At 37.1% G+C, this 24,366-nt stretch overlaps 1 protein-coding gene across 3 annotated transcripts in view; it reads right to left on the reverse strand.

The window, feature by feature from the left end:
• Window positions 1–1,392: 1,392 nt before the first annotated feature.
• Window positions 1,393–24,366, reverse strand: part of LOC121373221 — a 124,727-nt gene continuing 101,753 nt past the window's right edge. For all 3 annotated transcript variants that reach the window (XM_041499710.1, XM_041499711.1, XM_041499709.1), the window contains 6 exons: window positions 21,778–21,937; window positions 17,128–17,254; window positions 14,275–14,428; window positions 13,360–13,528; window positions 8,596–8,710; window positions 1,393–3,258 (listed from right to left, as the gene is read on the reverse strand). In XM_041499710.1, the coding sequence (XP_041355644.1) occupies window positions 2,993–3,258; window positions 8,596–8,710; window positions 13,360–13,528; window positions 14,275–14,428; window positions 17,128–17,254; window positions 21,778–21,937 (991 nt within the window). In that variant the 3' untranslated portion in view covers window positions 1,393–2,992. The remainder of the gene's footprint in view (window positions 3,259–8,595; window positions 8,711–13,359; window positions 13,529–14,274; window positions 14,429–17,127; window positions 17,255–21,777; window positions 21,938–24,366) is intronic.

Consider the following 24,366-nt stretch of genomic DNA (forward strand, 5'->3'; position numbering starts at 1 on the left):
TAATATTATATTTGACAATCTTGTTTATTCTAACAGATTGGTACATGTTATAAATCTTTCGTATGCATGTAGTACAAGGCAACATACACGTGACTGCTATTACTATTATATACACACATATAATGTTTAGTATTGTAAATGTACACAATGTATAATATTATATATACACACACAATGTAGAATATTACACACACACACACACACACACACACAGACACACACAGACACACACACAGACACAGACACACACACACACACAACAGGAATCTTTATGCATGCTCTTTGGAATATAATTGTAATATGGAAGATATCAAACACAATGACAAGTACATTAATTTAGTCTAATACATACTTCAATACATACATGCATGCACTTACGCACACACACACAAACATGCACATACACAGATGCACATACCAAACACACATATTGAACACCAAAAGAAAAGAGAATACAAATTTCAGCTCCATTATTAAATTCTGTTTTAAAAACGGGATTAACACACATTGATATTTGGAAGAAAAAAAAACAAGAGCACATTGATTAATTAATCATCGGCTGATGGATGTCGAACAGTCATTAGACAAAACCCTCGACATCTTCAAAGAGTGAATTCTAGGGGTCTGAGATGTTGACATCTTTTTTTATCTCCCACTTCCCTCTTTCCTTTCCTCTCTTCCCTTAAATTCTATTTCGTTTTTTTTTCCAATCTGGCAGCTGCTATCTTTCAACTTCTTTTGCTGTCCACCTTCACATCCCAGTCCTTGTCTGTCCAACTGTGACAGGTGCTCGTCTCTTGTGGTTATCCACACCACACACCTGTCATTCCACATCAGTTTTTAGCTGTGGGCTTAGTCTGACCATTTCAGGGAGTGTTCAGTAGTTACTGCTGGCACTGTTAAGAGGCACTTGTAACCACCTACTATACGCCCCTACTACCGGAGGTTGTTAGTGCCTGTTATTAGGACGAGGATGCCTGGTGGGTGTAGGGAAGTACACAGCGACTGCACCCGTGGAGGAAGTTGAGACAGGTAGGCAATGGTGTGGACAGCTCAGAAGACAGAGTTGGATGTTAACAACATCTTAGTTTATTATGCAAACTGACACAATTCTGACAATGTATAAATTCTTTAGTGGAATGTTGTCCATTAGCCATATAGTATATATACACATTGTGCACATAAATGTATTGTGCTCAAAACATTAAAATAATAATAATAGTCAAAAGTAACTGAAAAGCAACAAATAAAAAATACTCCAAAAAAGCCCCCATCCCCCACCCCCACCAACAACAACTAATAAAAACCCCAAATTGTATTATGTGAGCCTCTGGCGAGGATAATACACTATTTTTATTCCTAATATATGATAATGACGATACTGAAACACACAAGGGTAATAATCTCTTTATCATATAATCTCAAACTTATTACAACATATTTTTTATTAAACTTTCTACTTTACTATAATTCCAGTCAAGCCATTACTCAGTATTCAAATGACGTATGAATATGTGATGCAGTGTCATTTTGAATGTGAACAACGGATATCCGTACCTAATTTTTTTAGTGCATAACGGTTGTTTTTTGTTTACATAACACTGGACATCTTTCAGTGTAGAGTTGCTATTGACATGTCTTTGTTCATACGTCAATTCTGGTGGAGTGTCACCGTAGTATGTTGTAACCATATGTCCGATGCCATATAACCGTAATTAAATGTGTTGATTGCGTCGTTAAATAAATCATTTCCTTCCATAATATGTTTGCTTAAATGTCAATAAAAGAAGCGCCACAACCTGATTAATTTACATTTAATTTGCAAAGTTATCAAATTCTGGAAGTATGTGATCTGAAAAAGATCAGATACTTTTATTACATTGGATACACAACGAATATGATAAATATATATAGACAGCATGCCATCTAGGAAGCCTCCCCCACACCCCACAACCCCCCATCCCTAATACACATGGTCAATAATGTCATTAGCTCCCTACTTGGTATATAAAATCAGCTATACTATTTTCAAAATACACAGCACATAAAAAAAAAAATCCAGTTTTAGTTTTTTCATTCGACCAACTCTGCCACACTTCAAACCATTTGAAGAAAAGTAAAACTGAAAAACATATCAAATATTGTTCTGATATGTGTGACAGCACCCTTAGTTTTTCACGCTTGACTGACTCTAACTGTTACACTCCATAGGAAGAATTTTGAAACTGAAAAACATAGCAAATATCGTTCTGATGTATGGTATCACCCTTAGTGTTTTTACACATTGATTATCATTCTCATGCATGACCACATCTTTAGTTTTTCATGCATGACTGGTTCCTGCGGCTACATTCCAAACCATAGGAAGATTTATTAAGACTGTAAAACATATCAAATATTGTTCCATGTATGGCAACACCCTTAGTTTTTCACGCTTGACTGACTGTAGCTGCTACACTCGAAACCAATGGAAGAAAAGTAAAACTGAAAAACATATCAAATATTGTTCCGATGTATATCAACACCTTTAGTTTGTCACGCTCGACTGACTCAGCTGCTACACTCCAAAGCATAAGAATAACATTAAAACTGTAAACCACAACAAATATTGTTCTGACATATGGCAACACCCTTAGTTTTTCAAACATCAAATATTGTTCTGATGTATGACAACACCCTTAGTTTTTCATTCTTCACACATCAAATATCATTCTGTTGTATGACAACACCCTTAGTTCCTAATTTTGCAAACATCAAATATCGTTGTAATGTATGGCAACACCCTTAGTTTTTTACACATCGAATATCGTTGTGATGTATGACAACACCCTTAGTTTTTTACACATCGAATATCGTTCTGACATATGACAAGACCCTTAGTTTTTCGTTTTTCACACACTAAATATTGTTCTGACCGACTCTGCTACACTCCAAGCCATAGGAATAACATTAAAACTGAAAACCACATCAAATATTGTTCTGACCGACTCTGCTACACTCCAAGCCATAGGAATAAGATTAAAACTGAAAACCACATCAAATATTGTTCTGATGAGTGGCAACGTCCTTTTGAGATGCCTCTAATAATATCGTCTGAGAGCGGGATAGTCCTCGGGGATTGCGTGGAGCGTGGCACGGGTGACGTTGGGTCCGACGTCGTAAAGAGGAACTTGTCTATGACATGGATGATACCATTGGAGGCACAGACATTCCAGTGAATCACTCGTGACTTCAGGTGCTTCCATCTCAAGAACACGCCTGAAAAAACAAAATGAGCGAACAAAATTGAAATACAGTCAAACCTTTCCTTGTGGTCACTGTACTCAGCGATCACCCGTCTAATGCGGCCAGCGGCCACCTAAATCGGTTCCCCAAATTGCTAAAATACTTGTATTAAGTGGCCACATTAAATGTTTACTATTATATAAAAGGGATATTTTAACAACAGCAGGAAGGTGCAGCAAATAACCAATCTTCACACCTTCAGGAATACTAGTACCCATTCAGTCCCGACATCTCCACTGTGTATCAATTAAGAAAGTCTGACTCTGGCAAGGATCTAATTGCCTCTGGGCAGGCTATGCTTGACATTTATAGATTAACTTACTATGACAATACACTGCATGAAGTAGGAATTAAATAATTAAATAGAAAAAGAAAACAAACTTATTGAGAACAGTTAATTTAATACATTCCATTTGCATTTTTTTCTGAAGGAGACATGTCATAACTTGATTTATAGGCAACTGTGAAGCACACATCCCTTGATTAGCAGTACAGATGGTAAAAGAAACAACAACAAATGTTTTAAAGACTATATATGTGGCAACCTGTAATCAGCGGCAACCTGTCTTAAGCGGCCACTTTAATCTACTCCCATCTGTGACCGCTTAAGACAGGTTTGACTATATATGTATATTTCTTACACACCCGTTGGTGAGAACACCATGTGTTATTTTTGGTAACACATACTTGTTAGCACATGTACGTGTGTTAATAATTTCAAGACATGTATACAACTGGCTGCTTCTAGGTGATGACCAGGTCACCAATGCCTTACATGAAATAAAAAACCAGCCTGATGGAAATTAATTACACTGTGATGTATAGTTAACCTGACATTCATGTGTTAGCTACAAGTGCAACGGCTGTAAATAACTTTTAGTCGATAAAGATGTTAAAATTTGCTTAAAACCTGGTTTTTGAGGATATGTAAGAAATGGAATAATACATTTATCTCACAACTTGTTTAAAAAACCCGTATCAAACTCACTTTCGCTCATTAGATAAGATAAATGGTATATAACGGCCACATATGTATTATTCTCTATATATACAGCTGAATCCCGTTGGCTTGAGCCCCGTAGGTGCTAGACAAAGTGTTTGACCCATTATGTAGTTCGACCTAACTATTCGGTCAAGAACGTGTACCGGTAAGTGCAACACGGGACTTCAATTTCCGTTTGAGTCTTGCAGTGTATTCAACCTTTGTGAGTTCAACCCAACGAGATTCTACTGTGTATAGCTGCATTTATATTTTAAACATTCACCGATGGGATGTACAGCCCAGTGGTAAAGCACTCACTTGATACATTGTTTCCATTAGTAGCAAGGGATCTTTTATATGCACCATCCCACAGACAGGATAGTACATACCACAGCCTTTGATAGACCAGTCGTGGTGCACTGGGGGTGGGGGTGGGTGTAGCCCAGTGGTAAAGCACTCACTTGATACATTGTTTCCATTAGTAGCAAGGGATCTTTTATATGCACCATCCCACAGACAGGATAGTACATACCACAGCCTTTGATAGACCAGTCGTAGTGCCCTGGTGTGTGTGTGTGTGTGTGTGTGTGTAGCCCAGTGGTAAAGCACTCACTTGATACATTGTTTCCATTAGTAGCAAGGGATCTTTTATATGCACCATCCCACAGACAGGATAGTACATACCACAGCCTTTGATAGACCAGTCGTAGTGCCCTGGTGTGTGTGTGTGTGTGTGTGTGTGTGTAGCCCAGTGGTAAAGCACTCACTTGATACATTGTTTCCATTAGTAGCAAGGGATCTTTTATATGCACCATCCCACAGACAGGATAGTACATACCACAGCCTTTGATAGACCAGTCGTAGTGCCCTGGTGTGTGTGTGTGTGTGTGTGTGTGTGTGTGTGTAGCCCAGTGGTAAAGCACTCACTTGATACATTGTTTCCATTAGTAGCAAGGGATCTTTTATATGCACCATCCCACAGACAGGATGTTACATACCACAGCCTTTGATAGACCAGTCGTAGTGCCCTGGGGTGTGTGTGTGTGTGTGTGTGTGTGTGTGTGTGTAGCCCAGTGGTAAAGCACTCACTTGATACATTGTTTCCATTAGTAGCAAGGGATCTTTTATATGCATCATCTCCCAGTTAGGATGTCACATACCACAGCCTTTGATAGACCAGTCGTAGTGCCCTGGGGTGTGTGTGTGTGTGTGTGTGTGTGTGTGTGTGTGTGTGTAGCCCAGTGGTAAAGCACTCACTTGATACATTTTTCCATTAGTAGCAAGGGATCTTTTATATGCATCATCTCCCAGTTAGGATGTCACATACCACAGCCTTTGATAGACCAGTCGTGCACTAGGGGGAGGAGGAGGGGGAGGGGTGTAGCCTAGTGGTAAAGCACTCACTTGATAAATTTTTCCATTAGTAGCAAGGGATCTTTTATATGCATCATCCCACAGTTAAGATGTCACATACCACAGCCTTTGACAGACCAGTCGTGCACTGGGGGGAGGGGGAGGGGGAGGGGTGTAGCCCAGTGGTAAAGCACTCACTTGATACATTTTTCCATTAGTAGCAAGGGATCTTTTATATGCACCATCCCACAGACAGGATAGTACATACCACAGCCTTTGATAGACCAGTCGTGGTGCACTGGGGGGGGGGGGGTGTAGCCCAGTGGTAAAGCACTCACTTGATACATTGTTTCCATTAGTAGCAAGGGATCTTTTATATGCACCATCCCACAGACAGGATAGTACATACCACAGCCTTTGATAGACCAGTCGTGGTGCACTGGGGGGGGGGGGGGGGGTGTAGCCCAGTGGTAAAGCACTCACTTGATACATTTTTCCATTAGTAGCAAGGGATCTTTTATATGCATCATCCCACAGTTAGGATGTCACATACCACAGCCTTTGACAGACCAGTCGTGCACTGGGGGGAGGGGGAGGGGGAGGGGTGTAGTCCAGTGGTAAAGCACTCACTTGATAAATTTTTCCATTAGTAGCAAGGGATCTTTTATATGCACCATCCCACAGACAGGATAGTACATACCACAGCCTTTGATAGACCAGTCGTGGTGCACTGGGGGGGGGGGGGGTGTAGCCCAGTGGTAAAGCACTCACTTGATACATTTTTCCATTAGTAGCAAGGGATCTTTTATATGCATCATCCCACAGTTAGGATGTCACATACCACAGCCTTTGACAGACCAGTCGTGCACTGGGGGGAGGGGGAGGGGGAGGGGTGAAGCCCAGTGGTAAAGCACTCACTTGATACATTGTTTCCATTAGTAGCAAGGGATCTTTTATATGCACCATCCCACAGTTAGGATGTTACATACCACAGCCTTTGATAGACCAGTCGTGGTGCATTGGAGTGGGTGGGGGGGTGTAGCCCAGTGGTATAGTGCTCGCTTGATGTGTGGGTCGGTCTAGGATCGATCCCATCAGTGGGCTCATTGGACTGTTTCTTATTGCAGCCAGTGCACCATGACTGCAAGGTATATCAAAGGCTGTGCTATCATATGTGCTATTTTTCCATTAGTAGCAATCTCACAGACAGGATAGCACATACCACAGTCTTTGATAGACCAGTTGTGGTGCACTGACAGGGATCGATCCTAGACCAACCACGCAGAATGCTTTAACACTGATATACCAGATGTAAAAGTTAAAGCTCTAGTGGTGTCAGGAAATAAAACAAACTTTAAAATTCTTTCTTCATTCTTTCATCCATTGAGAGAAAGAGACAGCGAGACAGACAGAGACACAGACAGACAGAGACAGCGAGACAGACAGAGACAGACCGAGACACAGACAGAAAGAGACAGCGAGACAGACAGACACACAGAGACAGAGACACAGACACACGGACAGAGACAGCGAGACAGACAGACAGAGACAGCGAGAGAGACACAGACAGATAGAAACACACAGACAGAAATTAACAGTCAGAAAAACTGACAAAGATAAAATTTATTAATCATTGGTTAATGAATGTTAAACATTTGGTAATTCTGACAGTGCACCACTATTGGTACATCAAAATGGCTGTGGTATGTGCCATCCTGCCTGTAGGATGGTGCATATAACAAATCATTCGCTACTAATACAAAAATGTAGCGGGTTCTCTCTCCTGTCAAAATGACTAAATATCTGATATCCAATAGCTGATGATTAATATATCAATGTGCTCTAGTGGTGTTGTTAAACAAAACAAACTTTATCTTTGTCAGTTTTAGGACTGTTAATTTCTGTCTCTGTGTTTTTGTCTGTCTGTGTCTGTTTCTCTGTCTGTGTCTATGTCTGTCTGTGTCAATGGATGAAAGAATGAAAGTTTAAAGTTTGTTTTATTTAATGACACCACTAGAGCACATTGATTAATCTTCGGCTATTGGATGTAAAAAATTGGGTAATTCAGAGGAAACCCGCTATATTTTTCCTAATGCAACAAGGGATCTTTTATATGCACTTTACCACAGACAGGAAAGCACATACCACGGCCTTTGACCAGTTGTGGTGCACTGGATGGAATGAGAAAAACCCCACAATCAGCTGAATGGATCGATTGAGGTGGTTCAATCCTAAGACGCAAGCATCTTAAGCAAAACAGTCAACCGACTGAGCTAAATCTCGCCCCCAATGAATGAATGAATGAATGAATGAATGAATGAAGGAAGGAAATGTTTTATTTAACAATGTGCTCAACACATTTTATTTACGGTTATATGGCGTCGAACAGCCACTTCATGGGCTACTCTTTTCGATTAGCAGCAAGGGATCTTTTATACATGTATGCACCATCCCAGACAGGATAACACATACCATGGACTTTGATATACCAGTCGTGGTGCACTGGCTGGAACGAGAAATTGCCCAATGGGCCCACCAATGGGGATTGATCCCAGATCGACCGTGCATCAAGCGAGCGCTGTACCACTGGGCTACATCCCACTCCCAAATGAATGAATGAATGAATGAATGAATGATTGAATGATTGAATGAATGATTGAATGATTGAATGAATGAATGATTGAATGATTGAATGAATGATTGAATGATTGAATGAATGATTGAATGAATGAATGATTGAATGAATGAATGAATGAATGAATGATTGAATGAATGAATGAATGATTGAATGAATGATTGAATGAATGATTGAATGAATGATTGAATGAATGAATGATTGAATGAATGATTGAATGATTGAATGATTGAATGAATGAATGAATGAATGAATGATTGAATGAATGAACGATTGAATGAATGAACGAATGAACGAATGAATGAATAAGAGTGATTAAGCAAAACCGTATAAGCCCTACCTTCAATGCTCGTTTCTAGAGTGACCTCTGGTGGCAGAATGCTTGGCCTGAACTGTCCGTGCCTCAACTCTCTGAACGGTATGACACTGCCATTGACTGCATGCCGCCAGAACACCTACAGCAGAGAGAAATGCTTTCTTACAGAACAGTGTGCGATTTTGGTTAAAAACTAAATTTAAGTGTCATAAGGACTCCCTGTTTGCAAATCTTTAGTGCCTGCCATGAAGCCAGTGAGCCCTGCAATCGTCTCCAGTAGAACAGAATGTATTTTAAATGTTTTGCATGAAACCATGAAAATGATAGCTATTCAAGACTGGTTTCCTAGGATTTTAAGATATATACTCTTCACAAAAAGTAGAAGAACTCTAATAAGAAAGATTTTAAGTTATATACTCTACAAAAAAAGTAGGGGAACTCTAATAAGAATTTACAATAGCCAAAATTGCAAGGTACATGTATATTGGCTGTGGGGAATAGTTATAAGATAATAGTGAATTAACTGGGCAAACATTACAACCTGTAGTTCAGTATTACAGTAGGTTTTATGACCACCAAAGATCTTGAAAGACGATTGGGGTCACAAGTGAAATTTGAAATTTGACGGTTTTTTTATCAGTAAATCGCAAATTCAAACAATAAAAATGACTCAAAGCAAAACAATGACAACTGTATGATCAACAGAATGAAAAAAGATTGACAGAAATAATGTTCCACAGTGATTAATGTACCTTCCTGGAAATGGTCAAACTCGAGAATGGTACCCCACGCACATGCAAGGGGCAACTGCTTGATGCATGTGCAAACTATGAAATTTGTTTCGGTATGCTGATAAACAGACCTGAATGTTCTGTACTAGGATGTCTGTGGTCAAAACGTATGTTTTAATATTTCAGGTTCCCATACTTTTTTTTGAAGAGTATATGTTGACTGTATCATTTAGAAGAATCAGTGTAATTTGTACAAATAATTTTTACGAGCCATGTGGGCTCATATGCTGCCAAGTCAGAGAGTCCTATATGTTTTTTGCGATCCTCGGGCTCCCGGACTCCCCTCAAAATGGCACACTACAGTATTATTACACATGTACGTATTACAGTACTGTATTAATATGTTAAGGCAGGAACACACTGAAACGTGTTTTATTACAGTACTGTGTTAATACGTTAAGGCAGGAACACACTGAAACGTGTGTTTTATTACAGTACTGTGTTAATACGTTAAGGCAGGAACACACTGAAACGTGTTTTATTACAGTACTGTGTTAATACGTTAAGGCAGGAACACACTGGAACGTGTGTTTTATTACAGTACTGTGTTAATACGTTAAGGCAGGAACACACTGAAACTTGTGTTTTATTACAGTACTGTGTTAATACGTTAAGGCAGGAACACACTGAAACGTGTGTTTTATTACAGTACTGTGTTAATACGTTAAGGCAGGAACACACTGGAACGTGTGTTTTATTACAGTACTGTGTTAATACGTTAAGGCAGGAACACACTGGAACGTGTGTTTTATTACAGTACTGTGTTAATACGTTACGGCAGGAACACACTGGAACGTGTGTTTTATTACAGTACTGTGTTAATACGTTACGGCAGGAACACACTGGAACGTGTGTTTTATTACAGTACTGTGTTAATACGTTACGGCAGGAACACACTGGAACGTGTGTTTTATTACAGTACTGTGTTAATACGTTACGGCAGGAACACACTGGAACGTGTGTTTTATTACAGTACTGTGTTAATACGTTACGGCAGGAACACACTGGAACGTGTGTTTTATTACAGTACTGTGTTAATACGTTACGGCAGGAACACACTGGAACGTGTGTTTTATTACAGTACTGTGTTAATACGTTACGGCAGGAACACACTGGAACGTGTGTTTTATTACAGTACTGTGTTAATACGTTAAGGCAGGAACACACTGAAACGTGTGTTTTATTACAGTACTGTGTTAATACGTTAAGGCAGGAACACACTGGAACGTGTTTTATTACAGTACTGTGTTAATACGTTACGGCAGGAACACACTGGAACGTGTATTTTATTACAGTACTGTGTTAATACGTTACGGCAGGAACACACTGGAACGTGTGTTTTATTACAGTACTGTGTTAATACGTTAAGGCAGGAACACACTGGAACGTGTGTTTTATTACAGTACTGTGTTAATACGTTACGGCAGGAACACACTGGAACGTGTGTTTTATTACAGTACTGTGTTAATACGTTACGGCAGGAACACACTGGAACGTGTGTTTTATTACAGTACTGTGTTAATACGTTAAGGCAGGAACACACTGGAACGTGTGTTTTATTACAGTACTGTGTTAATACGTTACGGCAGGAACACACTGGAACGTGTGTTTTATTACAGTACTGTGTTAATACGTTAAGGCAGGAACACACTGGAACGTGTGTTTTATTACAGTACTGTGTTAATACGTTAAGGCAGGAACACACTGGAACGTGTTTTATTACAGTACTGTGTTAATACGTTAAGGCAGGAACACACTGGAACGTGTGTTTTATTACAGTACTGTGTTAATACGTTAAGGCAGGAACACACTGAAACGTGTGTTTTATTACAGTACTGTGTTAATACGTTACGGCAGGAACACACTGAAACGTGTTTTATTACAGTACTGTGTTAATACGTTACGGCAGGAACACACTGAAACGTGTGTTTTATTACAGTACTGTGTTAATACGTTAAGGCAGGAACACACTGAAACGTGTGTTTTTATTACTGCATCTGGTAAATGAAACTATAACTATAGGTGTAACAAATGTACTTCTTTTAATCTTTCATGAAGAGGGAAATTACGAAATATGTGAAGTTATGGTAAATATAAGTATAATAAATACACTGACTTTTAACCTGCCATAAAGAGGATAATTGCAAAGTGATGTGCAGTCTGTGATGTTATTGTGAATATAGGCATAAGAAATGTACTGACATTAAATATGTCATAAAGAGGGAAATTGCTAAGTCTTTTTAAATTATGATAAACAAATGTACTGACTTTTAATCTTTAATAGAGGGAAATAGTAAAGGTCCGTAAAGTTATGCTAAATATACATGTAGGTATAACTGACGTTTAATCTGTCATAAAGAGGATAATTGCAAAGTGATGCTAAGTCTGTGAAGTTATTGTAAATATAGGCATAACAAATGCACTTACTTTTTGCGACGAGGAGTGAAGTCTATGAAGTTATGCTAAATATAAGTATACAAAATGTACTGACTTAATTTTTTGTAAAGAGGGAAATTGCGAAGTGATGCTAAATATAGGTACAACAAATGCACTGACTTTTAATCTTTGGATAATTGCAAAGCGAAGACTGTGAAATTATTGTAAATATACATGTAGGTGTACGAAATGAACTGACTTAATTTTTCATAAAGAGGGAAGTTGTGAAGTGATGCTAAATATAGATATACGAAATATACTGACTTTTAATTTTTCGTAAAGAGGGAAGTTGTGAAGTGATGCTAAATATAGATAATGTAAATCATGAAATTAATGCGAGCAAGTAATTAATGCGAAAAATGCGGCGAAAACATCGACGCAATAATTACTTGACGCATTTTGTTTAGACTCATTCCCAATACAAAAAATGTGCAGGATTTTACTATAATACTTCTCAATAAAATAAAACTTTTATAATATAAAGATGAAGCAAAATACAATTTTTTTTCTTTCTTAAACGTCTTTTTGTGAATACTTCAAGAATCTTTCTTTCGTTTCGATGTTGCCATTCTATTTCTAGTTTCCTGGAATATCATAGCGTTTATATAATACAGTGATGTTTTGTTTTTAAAAAGCTCATTTTGCGATGTGAGTATTTTTCAAATGTTCTTACACTTCGGATTACTATATACATTTAAACTGTTTTGAACATTTGTAAAATTATAATCAACAAATTTTATTACTTAGTATATTCCTGTAAAAATTAAACAGTAGAAAATTATATAACCGTAACCAACAATCTGTGCGGATTTCTTCAAACCATTTGGCTCGACTCTATACATAGCATTTAAATTTAGACTGGTCGCAAGTTGTCACTGTTGCAATATATCGCATTTGTTAACGTCTATTCCAGTGCTGTGCATCAAGTGTATAAAATCAGTCTAAAACATTTGTTAGAATAATACGTCTGCGTTCGCGTGGAATATTGTGCCCTGTAATAGCGAACGTTTACCTTTTATTCCTACTGGTGGATTAATTAGAAGCAATCACCACACAAAAGTGCGAGGCATACCCTTAACAATAAGGTGTAGATATACTAATTACACTACTTTAAGTAATTAGGGCTTCTTGGTCGACCCACCATGCGATTAGCTTCAGATTATGTAGTAGCTGTGAAAACAACTACTGACTTCTTTTAACATGAAAGATGAAGCCCAAACAATAGAATAACAACAGAACTGGTTTTTATGTGATGTGGACTTTTAACCGACGCATTAATAAAAATACGCATTTTTGTTAACTCATGTACGGACGCAATAATATCATGACGTATTAATTACATGATTTACAGTATATGAAATATACTGACTTTTAATCTTGCGTAAAGAGGAAAGTTGTGAAGTAATGCTAAATATAGATATACGAAATATACTGACTTTTAATCTTTCGTAAATAGGTAAGTTGTGAAGCGATGCTAGATATAGATATATGAAATATACTGACTTTTAATCTTTCGTAAAGAGGAAAATTACAAAGTGATGCTAAATATAAATATACTGACTTTTAATCCTTCGTACAGAGGGAAGTTGCGAAGTGATGCGAAGTCTGGAAAGGTGAGTTCATGCAGCGCGGTGTCAGTGGGCACGAAGAAGGTGAAGGTCATATCATCGTACGACAGCACGTCCGTCGCTAGCTGACCACCAATTTCCTCCAACTGACCAAACGATTTCCTGGAACAAGTTTAAAACTTCGGCTTGTAACACAGAAATATTAAAGTGACTCAAATCGGTGACCTATCACTGTCCGTAACAATAACAGTATAGTTGTGAACCTCTGTATAATATGGTCATTGCCTTTCTAATACATTAGTGTTTTTCCCAGCTGAATTTAGCATGGTTCGGCATTATACCTCAAAAGTCTAGTATCATCTTGCCTTTATCAGCACCATGCATGCTCCCCTGAGATAAAGTGACTCAAATTGGTGACCTATCACTGTCCATAACTATAACAATGTACCTCTCTTGAATATGGTCAACTGCCTTTCTAATACATTTGCATTTTTCCAGCTTGTTTTTATCATGGTGTGGCACCATTCCTCAAGTCTAGTACCATCTTGCCTTAAATCAGCGACATGCTGCCCTGAGATTAAACAAGCCTTTTTCAATAATTAATTCTAAAATTGCATTTATAAAACACTCAGAAAATGTATTATTAATTAATAATATATCCCTGTTATATATTTTGTCAATCATTTATTAAAACAAACATTAATTCTTTCTTTCTTTTTTTGGGGGGTATTTAATGGTGACAAAAAAGTGCCCAGAAAATAGCTAAAATGCCCCCCCCCCCCCCCCCCAAATTTAATCTACCATGCATTACCAAATTTCTATGGAAAACACTATACATTGTCACTCTAAATAGCGGTGAAGACATCTCGAGTTTTACGGGTTGTACCTTGAAACTCGCAAATACTTACTGGACATTAGGGTAACTTTGGAGTCGTTCTTTGATCGTATACGGCGAGTAGTTCAGCAATCCATCTATTATGTAAATGATTCCATTTGTACAGCCATAGCCTCGACCAATCAAATCCACTTCCTGTGATTCAAATCCCACGTCTATAAATGCACCTATGAAGACAATAAAACATGTAACGAGCTACTCTCGGCCTACTAACTTCCAAACCTATTTGTAGCTCCCTATCTTTCAATTTAGATTGACCGTTCAAAATTGCGCCTAATTTCCTTCATAAAAAATGTGCACACATTCTCTCTGGCTTAATCATTCGGGACATTCCAAATTACATAGCACCATACCACCTTCCACTTGTTACCGGCTATGGTCAGACTGCTGGTACTCCCTTGTACCTGCCAGTGCAGGTGGTACCCCTCCTACCCACGCCCCACCTTTCCTGTCCTGGAGGAGCCGGCTGATGCTGGCACATGTGCCCAGGACAGGCGTGCTTTTAATGTGCATGTTCAACAATCATTCCATTCCATTCCAATAAAACATTAGATCTTGGAAGTCAAGAACAATAACATGACTCAAACTTATGAAAGGTGATCATCAAGAATTTAAAAAAGTAAACTTTGTTTTATTTAACGACGCCACTCAAGCACATTGATATTTTATCTTATCATCGGCTATTGGACGTCAAACATATGGTCATTCTGACACTGTTTTTGAGAGGAAACCCGCTGTCGCCACATAGGCTACTCTTTTACGACAGGCAGCAAGGGATCTTTTATTTGCGCTTCCCACAGGCAGGATAGCACAAACCATGGCCTTTGTTGAACCAGTTATGGATCACTGGTCGGTGAAAGTGGTTTACACCTACCCATTGAGTCTTGCGGAGCACTCATTCAGGGTTTGGAGTCGTTATCTGGATTAAAAATCCCATGCCTCGACTGGGATCCGAACCCAGTACCTACCAGCCTGTAGACCGATGGCCTAACCACGACGCCACCGAGGCAATTTTCAGAGACATGAAGCGGCCATATTTGTTTAGGAGAAAGTCCAGTGTATGGCCACCACACCCCATGTAAACTTTCACATGCTATGCACGGGTTACATTAAGTAGTACCATATTAGATTTGTTTTGAAAATCAACTCTTTACCATTGTTAAATTAAGTTTGTTTTGTTTAAAGACACCACTAGAACACATTGGCTGGATGTAGCTCAGTGGTACAGCGCTGACCTAATGAGTGGTCAGCAGGGTATAAAATTTGAATTTTTCAGACAACCAATATGTCGTTTGTGTGGTTTTAGTGTTTACATGAACGGTTTTCTTCAGTAGTTCAGATACAAATGAAAAGGTTAATGGGCAACAATATTCTAACTAGAATCTAAGATGATCGATTTTCGTAGCTTTTCTCCTATCATAAATATGAAAATACAGTTTTTGTGTGCTAGAACTAACTTAAAAGCTACCAGGCGAAATTAAAAATTAGGACTGTTTGTCCTAACTGGACCGACCCATGAAAATAGACCTGTGTCAAAATCTTTTTTTACCTCTTTTGGGGAAGATTTTTTTGTTAATATTTAACCAATTTAAATGTAGGCTTGAACAAGTACAATATTGATCAGTAGATGATATTTGTCAAACATTTTAAAACCTCGATATAATTGAATAAACATTTATTAACGTCAGTTTGGATTCATTGGAAATTAGAAATTCTGTAAAATGCTACTCATAGTAACGAGAACACGATTTTATATTACCAACGACGTCATGTTAAACGCAAGCACGTGATATCCCATGTAAGACAGAAATTTCTTACATGGCTTTCTTTCATTTTTTCCAAAACATTGATGATATTAGCCAACACACGTTTGTTTGGATTTTCTGATGAGTGATTACAGTTTTTGCACGAACGATTCGTTTATGTTGATATTTAATTGGTTTTGCATAACCTACAGATGAACGATAAAATCGTTCGCACCAATCGTTGCAATTTATGTCTTCCACCCGCTAAACAAAATTTGAAATAATTAAGTCATAGGAAATTCTGAATGATTTTATGCGTGTAGTATTTTACCTTTAAAACTTGTTTAAGGTAAGATAGTGTTTAAAAAATCAAGAAAAAAGCAGGATACATGGTTATTTTGTTGGGGAAGGGGACACGGAACTCTTGCTATGGCTGAAACTCAGGACAGTCCCTTTAATTTCCGAACAGCATAATTTGATTTTGTGCACATAGCGAAATGATGAAAGGGAACGTGCAAAGACTTCTAAACACAGCTCCGATTTTGTATTACCGCGGTGCAGACTTTGTATCGATTGCGATGCCGATTTCAATCGGTTACATTGTATCTTTCTCACACCAGCAATGTAGACTTATTTTCTTCCAAAAACAGTGATTTTTAAAAAATACATTTTATGACGAACGCATACAGCTTTTGCATGAACGATCCATCGTTTATGTTGATATTGGTTTTGCATAACCGACAGACGAATGACAAAATTGTGCGTGCCAAATTTTAAGCCCTGGTCAGTGTGGGATCGATCCCTGTAGGTGGGCCCAATGGGCTATTTCTCGTTCCAGCCAGTGCTCCACAACTGGTGAAACAAAGGCCATGTTATGTACTACCCTGTCTGTGAAATGGTGCATATAAAAGATACCTTGCTGCTAATCGAAACGAGTAGCCCATGAAGTGGTGACAGTGGGTTTCCTCTCTCATTATGTCTGACGCCATATAACTGTAAATAAAATGTGATGAGTGCGTTGTTAAATAAAACGTTTCCTTCTTCCTTCGTGGAATGGCAAAATATACATCAGGTGAGTGCATTACCACTGGTCTGAGTTCCGCCCCTTCTTTAATTCTTACCATTGTGTTCTCGTTTGAGGGTGAAGGTCGTGTTCATCTGACTGAGCGACACATAATCCTCATCTTCATACGTTCTGAAGAACACATCGTCCAGACGAACAGACGGCAACACGTGACCCGCGTATAGCTGGAAATATAAATCAGTAATTATAAAAAAATAGAAGAAAAAGGGAGAAATGAAATGAAAAAATTAAAAATAAAAAAAATAAAGTAATAAATATTTAATTTTTTTTTTACAATACCACCAGAGCACATTGATTTGTTAATCATCAGCTATTGGATATCAAATATTTGGTAATTCTGACAGTCATATAGAGGAAACCAGCTACATTTTCCATTAGTAGCAAGAGATATTTTTTATGCACCATCCCACACACAGGATAGCATATACCATGGCCTTTGATATACTAATCGTGGTGCACTGACTGGATAATAAATAAATTAATTAATTAATAAATAAAAAAATAAAATAAAAAATAATAATAATAAAAAAATGTTTTATTAATAATGATAATAAAAAATTAAATTAAAAAATAAATAAATAAAAATAAACAAACATGAGAGCACTGCTAATTGGGCCCAACAAATGCTTGTATCTCCTATATTCAAGGGTCATAAGTATGTGAAAAAAAGAGAGGGTAAATGGCCATGAAAGTCAAACTTGATCTGTAACAGTACTTGATAAAGCAATACACAAAATTCCACCTTATTATCTTGAGGCATTGTGGAAAACATTTTTTCGAGATTTTTTTTTTTTTATCTCCTAAGTTCAAGGGCCATATCTGTGTGAAAAATGTTTAAAGCGCCATGGAAGGCAAAGTTTATCTGTAACAATACATAGTAAATCTACACACACAATTTTAGCTCAATATCTTGAGGCCCTGCGAATAAATGATCCACAAAACTATTTGTAACACAGATGGACAACAGACAGACAGACAGACAGACAGGCAGACAGAGATAAAACCTATAGTCCCTTCCAGTTAGACTAGCTGGGGACTAATAAAAACACACTGGACATGCTTGCAGGTTGGGTGTGGCTTCAAATTCTTGAAATTAAAAAAATATAAAAATTAAGATCTAAGGTGTAACAATCTCCAACCCCTCAACTGCACCCAAATGTTTGAAATAATCCTTAATCCTACATACATAACGGGGACGGGACCAAACATAATTTACTCCCTCTGCTCACGACACGACTGGTATATCAAAGGCTGTGGTATCCGCTAACCCGTCTGCTGGATGGTGCATATAAGAGATCCTTTGCTACTAATGGAACAATGTAGCGGGTTTCCTCTCTAAGACTATATGTGTCACAATTACCAAATGTTTCACATCCTATAGTTGATGATTAATAAATCAATGTGCTCTAGTGGTGTCGTTAAACAAAACAAACTTTTTATCAATCATTTGTTTGCTTTTCTTCATTTGAATGCATGTTTTTGTTTCAGTTATTTTATTATACTGTAAACTGGGAAAAAATTGCGTGTATATTAATTTTGCATCATTCGCACCCAACTTCAAGTCGTGAAATTTACATGCACGGATTATTTTCCAGGTTAGAGTGTGATTATTTGGTGTCAAATTTTCTATATACTAGTAGACTATGAAGAAAAACTTCACGTTTGTGCTTCAGTACTCTCGTTCCAGAATTGAAAGTCAAAATAATGCAAAAATGGTTACAGGTTACTGAACAAGCTTAAGTTGTGTTTTTCCGTCTACTATTTACTACTGAGCGACACCAATCAGTGGGGAATAAATTTTAATATATTAATTGTTAACAACTAAAACCGTGAGCTGTGTTTCTGTTACATGCAAGGTGGGTAATCCTCATTACTCAGTACCAGAGACAGCTGTTCGATGTCGAGTAACAGGAAACACCGCTTTTCCGACAATGAGGTGTGTCCTTCCAGACCGATATATATATATATATATATAGATATATATATATATAGGCAATGTTGATCATTCAGATTGTTTTTTTAACAGATGCCAACAGTCATCCATGAAATTTAAATATCGCGAATATGCACTAAGGTACATATTCGTGGGAAAAAAAACTGTTGCAATATTAATCCGGTTTACAGTATTAAATTAATATTTGTTTGTTAATAAACATGATGTACATGTTCTAGGGAAAGTTTGAATAGAAAAATACCCCACTTTCTACTCCTCTTACTTTAAATAGACAAAACATATGCATTGAAATTAGACAACAACAAAACACACAAACAAAATATTAAATAAATGTATACAAACTGTAATTTTTGCTAATTTTCATTAATTTAATTTTTCCTAACCATAAGGTTAGGATCCCAAACATTTACCACTAATGAAATTTAGCGTCCAAAGCTAAATTCTCATTGTATATCAAATAACCACTAATCGATAACATCAACTTGAAATCATCCTCTTAAGCTGTAAACTGAACACAAAATTACGGTGTTTAGTGGACGCATAAATTAAGTGGTCTTTTAATTTTAATATTATTATTCTTAAGGCTATTTAAAAATTAACAAAAATTCTAAAAGTGTATGGATTACTTAATATTATGTATATTGTAAATATTATTACTAGCTGTTTAATTAGTCATGAACCTATATTTACTTTATAATGTATTTTTACCTTGCCATCATGTTGGGGCCCAATTTAGGTTGCATTAAAAGGCTAACATCAAAGTATCTAGATCTTTAAAAACATTAGATTTTCACCATGCTAAACCAACAGTTAAGCATCCAGCATTTTGCACTTTTAAATAATGAATTTGGTGTTCAAAACCAACTTTCAACAATATAAAAAAGTCAAAAAATATTAATCTATGAATTGATAACAAGCAAAAAATCATTTGTTTTAACTAACTGAGGTATAAATATAATGAATCCAAATTAATCATTTTACTATTTAGTAATATTTGATGACAGTGCCGAAAAGTAAAGATTTACTTTTTAAATACAGTGTAATCATGGGCATTATATACAAATGCACTTTTGACCTCTGATCCTGAAGGTGAAGTTCAGATGGTACAAAAGGCCTATAAGACTGAGGCGTAAGACACTTAACACGAAGGAATGTATAAATGTGTTTAATCACCAATTTGAACTATTTACAACAGCACTATCTTTGGTGTGACCAGCGTTTATTCAGCAGCTAATTAACAACACATGATTCATTATTAATTAACACATGTTAATTAACGTTCACCTTTTTGACATATATACCTAATATCCATAACACAATTAAACTGGTACCTGTGCCCAGGACAGGCGTGACCTACAACAGCTTAGTAAACAATCAGTCCAGTCCAGTCCAATACAATTATAAACTGCTACAACACCTTTATTAACCTCACTCTAAAAACACAGAGATAAACCTCACCAAAATCTGGGCCAAAGATTGGAAAAAGCGATAGGTTTGTATTAAGTTTGTTTGCACCTGACCATTAAACAACCTGTGTACCTGACTGTTTACTAATCCCTATTGCTTCTCATCACAGTAAGTATTATGTTACAAGCAATAAAATTTGGTTAGCGGAGTTGCTGTGCTGTTCTTAGAATGATCATGTCCCAGAAATATAACTGCCAGCTCTCCCTTTGTCTGCAGTTATCTCTCATCACCCACTGATACCATTACCATGAAGTGTAAACATTTAATTCTGGCTTCACTAAGTGCCACCAGAATTATCATTTTATTTAATGACGCACTCAACACATTTTACTTAAGGTTATATAGCGTAAGACATATGGTTAAGGACCACACAAATATTGAGAGAGGAAACCCGCTGTCACCATTTCACGGGCTACTCTTTTCGATTAGCAGCAAGGGATCTTTTATATGCACCATCCCACAGGATAGTACATACCACGGCCTTTGTTACACCAGTTGTGGAGCACTGGCTGCTGTTACCATGAAGAAAGTAAAGTTTGTTTTGTTTAACGACACAACTAGAACTCATTGATTTATTAATCATTGGCAATTGGATGTCAGATATTTGGAAATTTTGACATATAATCTTAGAGAGGAAACCTGCTTAATTTTTCCATTAGTTTCAATTGTTGTTTTATACTCACAATCCCACAGACAGATCTCACAAGATAGTACATACCACAGTCTTTGATATACCGGTCGTGGTGCACTGGCTGGAATGAGAATTAGTAGAAATGGCCCCACCGACAGAGATCGTTCATAGGCCGATCGTGCATCAAGCAGGTGCTTTACCACTGGGCTACATCCCAGCCCTTTTGTTACATTATTGCACAGCCCAACACTTTCTCACAAGACATTTAAATACATTATTGCACAGCCCAACTCTTTCTTAAAATACATTTTGTTACATTATTGCACAGCCCAACACTTTCTCACAAGACATTTTGTTACATTATTGCACAGCCCAACACTTTCTTAAAAGACATTTTGTTACATTATTGTACAGCCCAACACTTTCTTACAAGACATTTTGTTACATTACTGTACAGCATTACACTTTCTCACAAGACATTTTGTTACATTATAGCACAGCATTACCCGGTACACTTTCTCACAACAAAAACATTCTTGAAGTGTGTCTCACAACAGAAGCAACAGTTTATTACAGTCCTTGTTCAAAGCAGAAATAAGATAACTGAAACATTTAGCATAAAATCTTGTCGTTACCTTTTGTAAAACGTGCTGTTTCTTCATCATTTTAGTCAGTCTGTCCTTGGGTACAGATTTGAAATATTCGCTAGACGGTGCGAATATCGTTAAATTTCTCCCTGTCATGTGAATGGTGGTAAGGAAATCTGGAACTTGTGACATCAAGTCCATGAAGATGCTGAAATATATCGGGGAACATTTTGTTTTTAAAATCTTGATTGGTGACATTTGTAGACAATTGAAAATTGATTAGCAACTATTGTTTAATGTTTTAAGTTGTGTAGCGATCTCTGCAACTTGCGTAGCATATCACGACGCGATACTAAATAAAATGTTACCTGTATATCCAAGATTATTTCATGAATTACAAAAGACTAGTGAAATCTCTCAAAACTGGACACCCACAGGACAAAGACAAAGTTTGGTTTTAAAGGGGATCTGGTTTAAAAGGTTATAATATGTTCTGTACTGTTACTTAAAAATGGACGATTCTGTACTGACATTTAAAAAGGGACCATGAAAAACCTCTGGTTGTGAGAGGATTTAGTTTACAGAGGGTCTGTTTTAGAGGGGTTTTACAATACAGGGTTTCTACCAGAGTGTAAAACCTCTGGTTTTGAGAGGATTTAGTTTACAGAGAGTCTGTCTTTGAGGGGTTTTAAAATACAGGGTTTCTACCAGAGTGTAAAACCTCTTGTTTTGAGAGGATTTAGTTTACAGAGAGTCTGTCTAGGAGGGGTTTTACAATACAGGGTTTCTGCCAGAGTGTAAAACCTCTCGTTTTGAGAGGATTTAGTTTACAGAGGGTCTGTTTTAGAGGGGTTTTACAATACAGGGTTTATGCCAGAGTGTAAAACGGGTATGGCACCATACCCAATTTTTTTTTTTCTTCACAAAATTATTAATTACTCTTTATCATATCTGTACGACTTTCTTAACCCTAGCCCTAAACTTAACCTATTTTCATTCTGGTGGAGCCCCCCCCCCCCCCCCCCCCTATATCCCCTGTTGACTGCATGTGGTTGCAATCAATTCCACAGCACCATACCCAAAAATTTATTTTTGGCAGAAACATTGACTGTATATAATTATAATATAAATGTGTAGTTCACAAATGAAGATATTTCATACAAATGTTCCTAAATATATTCCCAAAATGAAAGAAAGAAACAGTGACAAAGAAAATTATTTCACGAGGGACATAAACATGATAAGAAATGGTAGCGACTTTAATATCCTATTTATTAACCATTAATCGATTTCAATTTATGTCTAAACTTGTTTGATTAAAACATTCTGGAAATGTCTTAGTGAACCAGTCGTATGATGTCATCGTGTAACGTCGAGGTGTTACGTCCCACTTGATGTTCTGGTAGGACATAACACTTTGATATCTACCCAGATATTGTTTTAACCATATGGGTAATAAACAGAGCATATTAATTAAAAACCTACTACATGCATGGAGGGGTGCAGAAAGTACTCACCCACTCACCAAATGTGAGTAAATATTCTACTAGTCCGATGGGCAATCTGGTTTTTTTCTGACGACAGTAAACTTTTTTCCCCCATCGAATCCACAACTCTGCATCATCCATGTCACAATCCCAAACCATTCAAACAAACTATTCAGAATTATGATGAAATACACAATACATGTACCGCATTGAGAATAAATGACTTCAGAGTTGCGAACTGTGCAAACGCGACATTCGAGAAACAGAGCCGATGAAAGGTTAATACTAGCTAAAACTGGTTTGTTCATGTTCAAAGTATGTCACAGGTGTGTTTTCAATTGATCGTTCTGATAAATATTTTCAGGATGCAACTTGAATTCAGTAAATCTATATGAAATAAACGTGAAACACTTTGTCTTTTCCAGAATACTGAAACAAATTTATTGTTTCGTTAATCAAGGTTTGGGGGAGAGGAGGAGGCAGACTTTATTTCATTTTTCACATGATGTTGATTACTTGGCCAACCAAGTGCCATTGATAATGTTTTTGTCAAATGTATATCTATCATTTGAAGTGTATACTGTAAAACGGGTATTATTCGCGAATGTGTAATTTTCGCGTTTTTAATTTAGCCGCGAAAATTACACTTATGCAAATAATATAATCCATTAGAACGAAAAAAAAAAAAACCCAAACAGTTTAGCAATTTTGGCATGCTGTTCTGCATCATACAGTCTATATTTACTGTGTTTTTGTTTACGATTTGTAGAAGTGTTTAATTTATCAATGGCATCATTGGCGGGCCTGTGTCGATAACTTCTTCGATCGTTAAACACGTTGAAGGGTCAGGTAAACCAACAGTTTCAGGTTTGTCCGTGCTTTTTTTAACCACTGCAAATTGAACCTGCCATAATGCTGTTTCTGTGAAGAATGATAAATGTAGTTGATTTTTGGAACAGACATTCTTACTGCTATTGTTAAGCTGTGAATAAACATTTAGAAATTAATATAATGAACCATTTTTAATTGGCCAATCAAAATAAGGGACACAAATGGTTTTGTAAACTTCCGGAAAAACGTCATTGACAAGTGACAAAAACAAAAGAGGTGAGACGTTTTTAACAACCGGTGTTTAAACATTAAAACAAGA

Source organism: Gigantopelta aegis, chromosome 5 (assembly GCF_016097555.1).
Source record: "Gigantopelta aegis isolate Gae_Host chromosome 5, Gae_host_genome, whole genome shotgun sequence".
NCBI lineage: Eukaryota > Metazoa > Mollusca > Gastropoda > Neomphalida > Peltospiridae > Gigantopelta > Gigantopelta aegis.